This window comes from Zingiber officinale, chromosome 2A, assembly GCF_018446385.1.
Source record: "Zingiber officinale cultivar Zhangliang chromosome 2A, Zo_v1.1, whole genome shotgun sequence".
Lineage (NCBI taxonomy): Eukaryota > Viridiplantae > Streptophyta > Magnoliopsida > Zingiberales > Zingiberaceae > Zingiber > Zingiber officinale.
In genome coordinates, this window is record NC_055988.1 from 114,946,019 (window position 1) to 114,958,086 (window position 12,068).

Consider the following 12,068-nt stretch of genomic DNA (forward strand, 5'->3'; position numbering starts at 1 on the left):
CTCGATCGCCAATATCATCTCCGTCTCGACCTTGGTTGTCGGCATCTTCTCTGACCCATCTCCATTTCAGCTTTAGTTGCTGACATCATCCTTGTCTCGGCCTTTGTCGGCCATATCATCTCGAATTTGGGCCCACACCTTACGTGGCTTACTGTAGACGCGAGGGGGGGGAGGGGTGGGAGATTATTTCTCTCGGAAGATGTGGACAATGACAACAAACATTCCGGAAGATATGGACAACGACAACCAACATCCCAGAAGATGTGGACAACAACAACGAATATCCTGGAACATGTGGTAAACGGAAGTGTATATCCCAGAGAACATGCACATTTATGGCTCTTTAAAAGGTCACCTGCTCTCACTGGCACATGTATGTACACACAAACCCCTACTTCTCTAGCTAATTCAACTTCCTCAAAGAAACCCTAACTTGATCATCGGAGTGTTCTACCAGGATTTATCCCCAATGTCATTCTAACTCTCTCCTAAATGCTTTTCAAGTCCTTTCATCCTTCTAACCTACGATCTCCGGAGAACTCTTAGAATGCTTTTCAAGTCCTTCCATCCTCCTAATCGATGATCTCCGGAGAACGTGCATGTCAATCTGTTCATTGACCGATGCCTTAACTGTCTACTGTATTTGATTGGAACAGAACCCATTGAAGAACCACAGACAACCTTCTTGACTGCAGGTCTACATCTCTCGGAGCATGGAAGTGATGAGAAGGAAAGAAGCAAAGAGAAGAGGCTGGTGATCTGTTTGCTTCCATAGATCATGGAAGGCATTTTATATCTGAGATCCCAACGTCCCAATCTGAAGCTTTTATTTCAGTAGATGCTACAAATTCTTGTACTATTGACAAAGAGATGCTGTCGGAATGGGTGATCTACCATGTGACGACAGTATATGTGAATCTATTGTTTTGTCACATATGTTATCTTTGACTAGTGACTGCTCATTGCCTGCCCACCATGGCAGCACCACATGGATCAACATTAATGACCGACCAAAAAAGGGCCGAAGTTATCTTGGCAAGCATTTACATCAGAACTTTGCAAGCACAAATGAGGATCACAAATATTGCTTTGAAAACTCTACAATAATTGTCATGAAACCCCACCCGTGATGTTACAATAATCTTTCGTCGTAAAAAAGAAGATGCAACGAAAGGTAGGTTTTCTTCTCCAAGTTGGTAGCCCCAGCGCTCCCGTATATCCTAAGTATTAACTTTACCACCATCACCTACTCCGAAGTCAAGCTAGAAATAACAGCACTACACTCCCAAGTAACAAGAACAGATGAGTTAGAAAACAGGAGGAATTCCTATGAGTATATGCTAATTGGGGTGGGATAAGATACTGTCTTTTGTTTTCCTTGACGGAGATCCTCAGCCAGACCACCTTCTATACCGCTTGAAAGATCAGCAAAGTCGAGATCACAGTGTGGATCCTGTTCATCTTCTTTCCTTTCTTTTGCTTCAGATTCTTCAAAAAGGCGTTCAATGTCGTACTCAAAATTAGTATTGTCAAAGTCACGATAAGGATAAATGTCAAAGTCATGATCCATGATAGTACTAGTCCAAGGGGTGTCCACGATGCTCTTGTCTCGTTCAGCTTCGTTTGGTGCTTCTCCAGAATTGGTTTCTTCAAAGTTCCCTTCCTCTTGCAGTGTTTGTGGCTCAGACTCTGGTAAGAGCTCTGGCACTGGCTGTGGCTTTGGAGAAGGCCGTGGGCATTTTGTGTAGCAACTAATGTCAAAGTTGGTGACTGCATTCGGGCCTCTGTGCTCAATCGCTGCAAGATCATAGGCTTGGGCAGCCTCCTCCTGAGTACCTATACAAGCACTCGAAAAATTAGCTGGAGCTCAGCAAATACGATTGGAATTTAGCTAACTTAATTGGATTCAGATTACGGGAATCAATGACGGCACGAGCTCGAATCAATCATTTAGATGGTGAAAGATGGGACTAGTCTAAAACCCATAATTGAATCGTACCAGGTTGGTTGGCTCTAGTTATCGGTTGAATCAGTCATGTATAAAGTGGATAGTGTGGGCATTCTCGTGAGAGAACGAGTGACCAAGGGGCAAAAAGGATGGTGACATGGTGACTGGGCGTTGTTCTGTTTAAGTGTAAATCGAGGGAGCAATTGAGCAAGAACATACAAGTGGATATCACTTTTGCACCCAAGAACTTTTGAACTCACACGATACTTGCCAGTGGCAGGCATCAGTTCGATTAAAAACGAGAATAACTTGCGCATTCACTTAGATATAACACCAACAAATTACACATCGTAGCAGTTACTTCATGCCCATCGAATGAAATGGAAACCAAGCATTGCATTCCAAATACATGAGATAGTTTAGAAGAGACGAAGTGTTATCAGAAAGCATACTGAAGGTGCCTAAGTAGAGGTACTTGTTGCCCATGACCCGGCCAATCCTGGCCTCCCACCGCCCATTGTGGTGATGCCTGTCAAACTCCGGCAATGTAGATGAAATTCAACCAAAACACGTTATAAAAATGCTGTCCATGATCCAACAAAGGATGTTTAGGGGAAACCTGGCTACCCCACGGTACTTGGAGACACCCCTAGAGAACCCGCTGCTCCGGCGCCGCAGTGAAACCATGTAGTCCTCTTTGGACATGCTCTGCATCTCTTCGTAATCCTTGGCATATGTCTCTAGCTGCATGAATTCAAGTAACAACTAAATTAGGCCTTGGAATTAATCAACAAGAGGCGTTGAGCGTTTGGAGTGGAAACCAGGTTACAGGAAAGTTTAGAGCGGTCTCTGAACCCCAATACTTGAGTGCAGCGAGATCATATGTATGTGCTGCAGCCTCCTCCTCATCATAAGCTCCTGCAACATTAATTTGTAAAATGAAACAGTAGGAAAAGGAACAAGTCGAAGGAAAATGCAAGATCAAAAAGAAAAAGGATACATCCTTCTCGAAAGTGATGTCGGTGAGCGTTTGTGTTGCTTACCCAAATAAACTAAGCACGAGTATCGATCATCATCAGTGGAGGATCCATCCACATGCACATCTCAAGACAAGATCCGAACCAAATAAATAAATAAATAAGAAGCAAAGGGGATAAACACGAACACAGCTATAAAAGTTTGGGGGAAAAATAAGAAGCAGAATAAATAAATGGTAAAGCCGAGATTCCGAGATTTGCCTGACCTTGTCTTCCTTTCTTTTTCTGGATGGAGTTCCAAGAATGTTTGTCCCAGAGGTGAGCTTCAAATCTCCCTGTCCATCTATGCCTGATGGTAGATGCAGGATTGAAGCACAAATCGAAAGTAAAGAAATCGTCTAAAAGTCTTTGAAACACCACAAACACAGTGGGTGGAAATTACTTTGTGACTCCTCTGAAGACAGAGCTCCTCTTCCCATTGCCATTGCCATGGCCAGAAGGAGGTTTATCCAGTTTAGGAGCTCGCTTGGGTTTCCTAGGCTTCTTCACTTGCAGCACACTGCAAGATGAGGAGGGTGGTGTGAATGAGTTGGAAGATGAGGAGGAAGAGGTGGAAGGAGCAAGCTTCATTGAAGGCTGCGGGTTCCTGCGATTTTCCTATTGTGGTCTCGCTGCAGTTCATTCGCCCAGAAAAGGCCAGGGAAAGCATTTATAGTTTGGAATTGGGGATGAGTGTAGCAGCCCCTTCAGTTTCAGTCAGTAAAAAAACCAAAAAAAATAAACAAAATATGGTTATTGGGTTTGTGTAGGGGTGGTCAGACGAGGCCAAATGGCTTCGGAATGCATGGCTATGACACTTGGGTCGAGGGTTCGGCAAGCTCCCAATTGAGCTCTCGCTTCTCTCCATCAATGCAGTCACTTAGCTCAACTGTGCGCCATCAATATGATTGCAACGGCAAAGTAAAGAGAAGCGCATACCTACGCCACTTTTATCATGGTTCACCAGCATTTAACTCTGTGTGAATCTGCTTACGGAGAGGCAGCAGGCTTGAATCGCTTGATGCTACACCGACCTTGCAGAATTTGTTCTCCGCGACTTCGGTCATGGAATACGGAGCATGGTAGCTTGCCTGCACAATATTTTATTCTTCTAACTAAACTATTTATGTACGAAAATGGTTTATTTCGGTTTTTAATTTCATTTTATTATAAAATAAATTTCTAAAATTTAGATATTGTAACAAGTCGACCAGCGTTTTATTTATTTATGTAAGCATTAAATCTAAATTTGCAGAAAAATGTTTTGCGTTAATATTATCATATTAAATATTAGATATATTAATTATTGAAAATATAGTTAAAAGAGAAAAAATTAAATTCTTTTTTATTAGTCTTGAGGATTAAAGAATAGTGGATTATTTTTTGGACGGAGCAATTAAGTAGACATTTTCTTTTTTTCTCTTTTCTATTTCGATCTTACTGAGTCTTAAACTTTGAAAGTTAAATTTAATTTATGTGTTCTGTTAATAAAATTATTTTATAATATCAATTTTATTAATTTTTTTTATGAATATAATGGATCTATTTTATTTTTTTATACGAGACTCTTTAAAATTTAGAGTCAGTCATGTCCAATGTGAGTACTAACTCATATATTTAAGTGAATGATGTTAAGAGACATATATAGAATAGTATTTTTTAGGTATTTAAGAATTGAATCTACGAATTAATGGATAATTTTTTTTTATGGAGGATTAACCTAAGAATATTGAGTTAATAAATTACTCGTTGCAATTGCTCCTTGATTTATTTTAATGACCCGTGAAAAATTTTTATGAGATCACACTAATTATCTGAGGATTAATCTAAATTAAATATACGACGTTAACTTTTAAAAAATAGTGGCTTGGTGAATAAGTTTCTAAACACATTTTCAATATTATTCAATGAATATACGCATAAATTAATAAGCATTATTGGTGATGAAGACAATATCAGGAAATGTGACTTTGACATATTGCATAATTCCAACAATACTTTCATATGTTTAAAAATTAATCATAATAGTAGAAGATGAAAAGAAATTACCTGTGACAATTGATGTATAAATAGCACATATGTCATTAATTTTAACGTGTGTAATATATTTTCTTTGAGAAAGATCAAGACATCATTTTGAATGTGAGAAAAGCTCAATTCTAAGAAATAATTAAGTGTTGCCTAGGTCTCAAATAAGAAATTCTTAGTTAAGAAGGTGGAGTGGAGCGTTGATGTCATCTTTATAATTATTGATTGATAGAGCATCATGAAAGGATCTAGTTATCAATCATCTACAACGATACAATTACAAAACTAAATGCAATGACAGACTGAAATCGTTGACCTGAATCAAGAGCCAAAGTCATTTCTTCTTACTTGTCATGGGAGGAGTTCCTGCAATAGCGCAGCCGAGTCTTTTACAGGAATGGACAACAATCTTAGTCATTATCAATGGAGAAGAGAGGAGAAAGCAGAGTCAACCAAAATCAGCACACAATTGATTTTGACTTCATCCCTTTTATATCCAAGGCACATCCTATAGTAGGGATCATCCACATAAATCCATAATTTATTAATATCTCATTAATATTAATGAATCAGATTAATGAATCTACATATGCAATTTACATCCAATAGCACCAACCCCCTTATGCAAAATATATTACATATGCAATTTACATCTAATAGCACCAACCCCCTTGTGCAAAATATATTAGATCACTTAATGAGATTTAATCTTAATGATAATTGTTGTGTTGTTAATGTTGCTACAGTTAGCATCAATAGTTAAACTTAGGTTTTGATGAAATGACAAATTAATTAAAGTTAGATGTTATATTGTCTAACCTTATTACCAAGTGTGCAGAAATTGGAAGATTTAGAGGACTTGATACTAAGTTGGAGCTCAGTTAGGTCTGAGAACCTGATAACTAGCACGAAGTCTAGATAGGTCAAGGAGTGACCCGATGTCTGGCAAGAAGTTCAACTGGGTCTGTGGGACCTAACAGTTGGCGGAAACCCAGTTAGGTCTGCGAACCTGACAATTGACAGGAAGACCTGGGTCAAGAGGTAAGTCAAGTGACAGTAAATAGTAAGTAATCGTAAGCAACTGGAGGAGAGATCTAGTGAGGACACATTCCCAATTGAGGGAATAATAAGCATCAGTCCGACCTAGAGTTTCAGTGAAACTCAAAGTCAGGACCGGATAGTTCGAAGACTATCAAATATATTACTACTCTCATTTTCATTTTATTGCTTGTTGTACTAACATTATGGTGCAGAAATTAAAGTTCAAAGTTGGCTGAAAAAAGGAGCTCCAAGCACCCAGGAAAGATCCAGGCGCTTCGAGGTCCAGACATTCGGACGGAGTCCACGCACCTGGATTAGCTTGAACCCAAGGAGGCAGACACTAATAAGTCGGTACATGTCAAAATCCAAGAGCCTGGGCAAGTCTAGGTGCTTGGAGATGGATAAATCTTCAGAGATAGACTTTCACTGAGGTGCATCCATGTCAGTAATCCAAGCGTCCGGAGATGGATAAATCTTTAGAGATAAACTTTCACCGAGGTACATCCATGTCAGCAATCCAAGCGCCCGGAGATGGATAAATCTTCAGAGATAGACTTTTACCGAGATGCATCCATGTCAGCAATCCAAGCGCCCGGAGTTGGTCTGAGTTCTCGGAGGAGGATAAGTCAGCGGAGTCCTAGGCCTTATTGGAGGCACCCAGGGGTGGTCTGTGTGCCCAGAAAGGCTTTATAAAAAGGCCTTCGACTAGAGGCTTCAGGGCATCACTCGCTCCAACTTTCGTACTTGCGTGTTACTCTCAGAAGACTCCTACGGCATCGAAAGTTTGCTCCGACAATCTGCAATCAAGCTTCCATTTCTTTTGGTCGGTATAACTTTACTTTTCTTGCATTGTATTTAAACTTTTGTAATCTTTCTTATCATATAGTAATTGTCTAATGAAAGCACTCAATAATTATGTCTTGGTGCACGGGGCCGACAAGAGGGGAGGAGTGAATTGCCTGTAAAATAAAATATACCCTCCTCGTGCTTTCAACTCTCAAAATAGCAATAGTAAAATAAAATCAAATAACAGAAAATAAATAAAGAAGACTTAGCAATTTGACTTGGTTACAACTTATATAGTTGTTAATCTAAGGCGGTTGAACAGCGCACTAAAAATCTCCTTCTCTGAAGGCGGAGAAGCCTTTTACACATTTAAAGAGCTCAAGAGTTGCTAGGAAATTGAATACAGAGTTGAATGATTAATTCCTAACTCTAGGGGCCTTTATATAGCTCCGGAAAATCCTATCTCGAGTCTTAAGGGCGCCTCCAAAGAAGTTGAGGGCTCCTCCAAGGGGATGAGCGGATAAAACTTTATCCGCTCGTCAACGGTCAAGTTGGCCAGGTCGAGAGCACCCTTAAAGGCATTGAGGGCACCTCCAAGGTTGTTGAGGGTGCCCTCAATGTCATTGAGGGCGCCTTCAGCGTGATGAAGTCGGAGGCGCCTCCAACGACTGTTGAGGACGCCTCCAGCTGTTTTTCCAACATTTCTTCCTCTCCTTTTCAGCTTTCGAAGTTCCGTTTGATTGGGTGATTGCGACCAACCAAAATAGGGCTCACCCGAACCCAATTTCCGGCCTTCTCCTCGAGCAGACTTCCGTCCTGGCTTCTCTTCCCTTGAACATCACGCACGTTCTTCTCGTCCACTGATGTACTCTTCCGCAGCTCTTTCGTCCTTTGGACGCACCGAGCCCGTCAGCTCGCTTCCCATGCCGTCATTCTCGCTAGCTACACCTTCCGCTCGACTTCCTGCGCTCCTAAGCTCTTGCACACTTAGACATAGGGATCAAAATCAAACAGGGCCTAACCTAACTTGGTTGATCACATCAAAACAACCACGGGGACCAACAGTATGGACCTTGGAGTAGAAGTCGTTGAAGGCTCTGAATCAAGTAAAATAAACCTGTGTTAGCGACTATTTCTTTCTGTTTTGCTTCCTTTTTTACTTAGTTATATTTCCACTACGTATTTGATTTCAAAAAGAAAAAAAGTTTTAAAAATCACGTGATTCACCTCCTACTCATGTGCATCAGTTCTACAAATGGTAACCGAGCAAGGCCACTCTGAAAATTAGGGCAATCACCAATTGAGTAGGGGATTCTTTTTTTTTCTTTCAAATTTTGTATTTTTATTTTTTTCACCATTAGTCAGAATTGATGTTGTAAGGTCTCATGAGCGTTGATCCTGTCCGAATGCTGAATCAACGGACGCTGGGCACTGTTGGTGCAACCTTAGGTCAAGGTTGACCTGGTTGACCAGACTCGAGTTGACTTGACTCGAGTTGTGTTTTGATGTTTGACGAGTTATGTTTGACAATGTTTGACGTGAACTGAAAAGTTGTATCTTGATGTTTTATAAGGATACAAGCTTGGGAGATTGTGGGTGCAACCCGTGGTCAAGGTTGACCTGGTTGACCCGAGGTGAGTTGACCTGACTCGGAAAAGTCCAAGCAGGGAGCTTGGCATGGGAGAAAGTCCAAGTATGGAGACTTGGCACGGAGAAGTCCAAGTATGGGAACTTGGCATGTCGAAGTCGGAGAGAGCTCGGTAGCTCGTTCTCCGGACTAGGTCAGAGAGGGTTTGGTAGCTCGTTCTCTGGACCGGACGAAGTCGGAGAGGGCTCGGTAGCTCGTTCTCCGGACTAGGTCAGAGAGGGCTCGGTAGCTCGTTCTCTAGACCAGGCAGGCAGTTGGTGAAAACCCTAGTGAGTGAATCTAGGTGAAAGTGAAAGTCCTGGTGAGTGAAGCCAGGTAGTTGGTGAAAGTCCTGGTGAGTGAAGCCAGGCAAGGGAAAGTCCTGGTGAGTGAAGCTAGGCAGTTGGAAAGTCCTGGTGAGTGAAGCCGGACAAGGAAAAATCCAGATTGATCAAGGATGATCGGACATCTGGTGTTGAGAAGGTCAAGAAGGTCAAGGGAGTGACCGGATACTTGGCACGAAGAGAAAAGTCCAAGTGGGTCAAAGGGATTGACCGAACACTTGGTGGGGAGTCTTAGCAGGTCAAGGGAGTGACCGGATGCTAAGCATGATGTACCAACAAGTCAAGGTTGACCGGATGTTGGTTTGGAAGGCTTGGGACTTGGTTTGGGCAAAAACCAAGCTCTGGATCGATCAGTGGATCAATCCAGTGAAGATTCTATTCGGAGAAGCTTGATCCCGATCAATTCACTCATCGATTTCTGTGCTGGCTGATCGGTCTGCAGGACCGATCAGCGCACAGAAGGCAAGAAGTTCGGGAGAAAAGGAAGGAACATGCATCCGATCGGTCCCATGACCGATCGGTCTTCTGGACCGATCAGACGCTTTGATCGGTCCCCAAGACCGATCAGGGACAGTGTGGACCGATCAGGTTGGAGCTTGATCGGTCCAGAACTATCCGTTGGCTCACAACGGTCTTCTGTCTTCTGCTGTCTTCTGGTTTCTTCTTCGCAGGTGGATGCAGGTATAAAAGTGGCTGAGGGCTTCTACAGAGCTGCTTCTTCCTCTTCTTCCTACTGACTGCTGAAGTATTTTCTGCTTGAGCTTTGTTGAGCTCTTCTTCGCTGAAGCTTCGCGTGAGCTTCCCTCGGCTAGGACCTCAACTGGACAGTTGGTGCTGTGGTTGGATTCCCGTGAAGTTGCTGCTTCATCCAGTCGACAAGAAGGCAAGCTAGGGTTATTACATTTTTGTATTGTACTTAGTCTCCTGTTGTATTCTTGTACTCCTGTTCATCTTGCTGTTGCAAGACATTGTGGCGAGGTTTCTCCACCCAGAAGGAGTGATTATTAGCCGGGTTTCCGGGGTCTCATCCACCAACAGATTGATAGGCTTCGTCCACCTTACGGACACGCCGAGGAGTAGGAGTATATCTCTGAACCTCGTTACATCGACGCGTGTTGAGAACGAAACGAACGTTTTGGGGTCGGCTATTCACACCCCCCCTCTCTAGCGGAGTACGACGATCCTAACAAGTGGTATTAGAGCAAGGTCGCTCTTCATTGGATCAACACCCGGGGGAGCGCGAGCTAGAGAATGGATCAACTTGGAGAAGACGTCACGATTCCACCCTTCTACGATCGCGACGACTTCGCGTTTTGGAAGGTAAGGATGAAGTACTTTCTTATGACTAACCTAGTTCATTGGAGTTGTGTGCAAGTAGGGTTTACCCATCCGGTGGATAAAGACGGAAAAACCATAGAGAAGAGAAAGTGGACGAAGGAGCAAATCCACCAATCCACAATCAACGATGAGGTAACGAAAACTCTTGAATTTTCATTACCTAATGACATTTTGTGTAAGGTAGGTGGATATAACAATGCCAAGGAGTTGTGGAACAACTTGGCCAAGCTCCATGAGGGAAGCTCCATTTCAAGTCATGAAGAGGAGTCAAGTGAGCCAAGTAGCTCACATCATGGAGGAGAGGAATTAGAAGTTGAGGGCTACTCAACATCTAAGGAAGAAGAGGAGGAGAGTTCTTCTTCAAGAATGGAGCAAGAGGAAGAAGCTTCTACCTCCGGAAGAGATGAAGAAGAAAGTCTTCATCCATCCTCAACCCTAGGTAACTCAAGCATTTCAATTTCAAATAAATTACACATAATGTGCTTTGAGTGTAGGGAGTATGGACATTACAAGAGTAAGTGTCCAAGGAGGATTAGGAAGACTCCACTGGCACCAAAAGTCAAGGAAGCCGGAGTCCCGATATGCAAAGGCAAGGAGCACGTGGTGTGCTTCCAATGCAAGCGAAGGGGACACTATAGGAACCAATGTCCGAGGGGGAGGCAACCTCACAAGGACAAGAGATCGAGCACATGTATAGGGGGAGCTAGGGCAAACCCTAAGGTAATCTCTAAGGCACATTCTTGCAATTCTAGTAGGATGCATGCTAGTAGCCTTATTGCTATTGTCAAGAATGATAAGCATGTTAACTTTAGGAACCAATACATGAGCTTAGGAGCCAAACATGTTAACCTAGATAAGGATAATACTAGAAATGTCAACCCTAGAATTAACCCATCTAAGGCTAAGGAAAATCTAGGTAGAAATCCAAAATCATCTAGACATATGCCTAGGAATGCCTCAAAGAAAAATGACAAATCAAGTCTTGAGGTATTAAAGAAGGAAAATCAAGTCTTGAGGTCAAGACTTGACATGTTAGAAAAGACCCTTAAAAATTTGGAAAAGTCAAATATAGGGTCTAAGGGTCAAAAACCAATGTCCAAGGACAAGAAAGGTTTGGGTCACAAACCTAAGTCCCAAGTGGTCAAGCCCACTTATCACAATGTTCCATTCGATTATAGAACAAGACCTAGGGCTAGAAAGACCATCACCAAGGTCACAAGGGGAGTCACCCCTAGAGTGGATCTTGATGAGTCCCAAATGACCAAGGCTTTAAAGCCTAGGAGGGTCATTAGGAGGGTTGCTAGGGAAGTCATCCCTGGTGAATATTTAGTGAACCCAATGAGCTCCAATAGGTATTGGGTTCCTAGGAGCGTGATTTCATCACGCTAGATGAGTTAGGGTGTGCCAACCTTACTTGAATAGGTAGTTAACCTAATCATGGCAAAAGGTGGCACTTTAGGAATTTTCAAGGTGTAATCAAGCCTTGGAAATGAAATGGAAAATTATTCCTAAGGTGTTTATGATGTGCCAATCACAATTGAAGAGTTTTCTAGGGTCAATCTAATTGGCACATAGTGATCTAAAAATTCTTAGTATATGATTTTAGGTCTAATACACTTAGGAATATGGATTTTATGGCAAAATGATCAAAAATGGCAACTAAGGTAGAGTTAGGTATTTTCTATACCTTTACGTGTTATTTGCCATATATTGCTTGCTATATGCCATGTCATGACATCATACTTAATTTATCATCATTTGAAATGTCATGATAATGCTTAAGTTATTTATATGTCATGCTCTAGTTAAGTTTCACACTTTATGCCATGACATCATGACATTGACACATGTTTTCATTTATGATACTCTTTATGACATGTCATCATCTTTTGCATTTATAATCAATTAATTTGATTTAAGGACAAAAACATAATTTGATA

General features: G+C 41.9%; 1 protein-coding gene across 2 annotated transcripts; it reads right to left on the minus strand.

Moving 5' to 3' along the window:
• Window positions 1-999: 999 nt before the first annotated feature.
• Window positions 1,000-3,621, minus strand: LOC122041978 (ethylene-responsive transcription factor WRI1-like). 2 transcript variants are annotated; one of them, XM_042601881.1, is made up of 8 exons: window positions 3,368-3,621; window positions 3,192-3,274; window positions 2,992-3,000; window positions 2,778-2,866; window positions 2,568-2,692; window positions 2,401-2,477; window positions 1,579-1,836; window positions 1,000-1,488 (listed from the first exon to the last, which is right to left on the minus strand). In XM_042601881.1, the coding sequence occupies exons 1-8, from the start codon at window positions 3,553-3,555 to the stop codon at window positions 1,328-1,330; spliced, it is 990 nt and encodes a 329-aa protein (XP_042457815.1). In that variant the 5' UTR covers window positions 3,556-3,621; the 3' UTR covers window positions 1,000-1,327. The 2 variants fall into 2 exon arrangements, with proteins under 2 accessions (XP_042457815.1, XP_042457813.1); XM_042601879.1 differs by having other exon boundaries at window positions 1,000-1,836.
• Window positions 3,622-12,068: the final 8,447 nt, after the last annotated feature.

Coding starts and splice junctions, on each gene's coding strand:
- LOC122041978 (XM_042601879.1), bottom strand. CDS start 3,555: ATGAAGCTTGCTCCTTCCACCTCTTCCTCCTCATCTTCCAACTCATTC. Junction 3,275..3,367: donor GTCTTCAGAGGAGTCACAAA/GTAATTTCCACC, acceptor ATCTACCATCAG/GCATAGATGGACAGGGAGAT. Junction 2,478..2,567: donor AAGTACCGTGGGGTAGCCAG/GTTTCCCCTAAA, acceptor GGAGTTTGACAG/GCATCACCACAATGGGCGGT.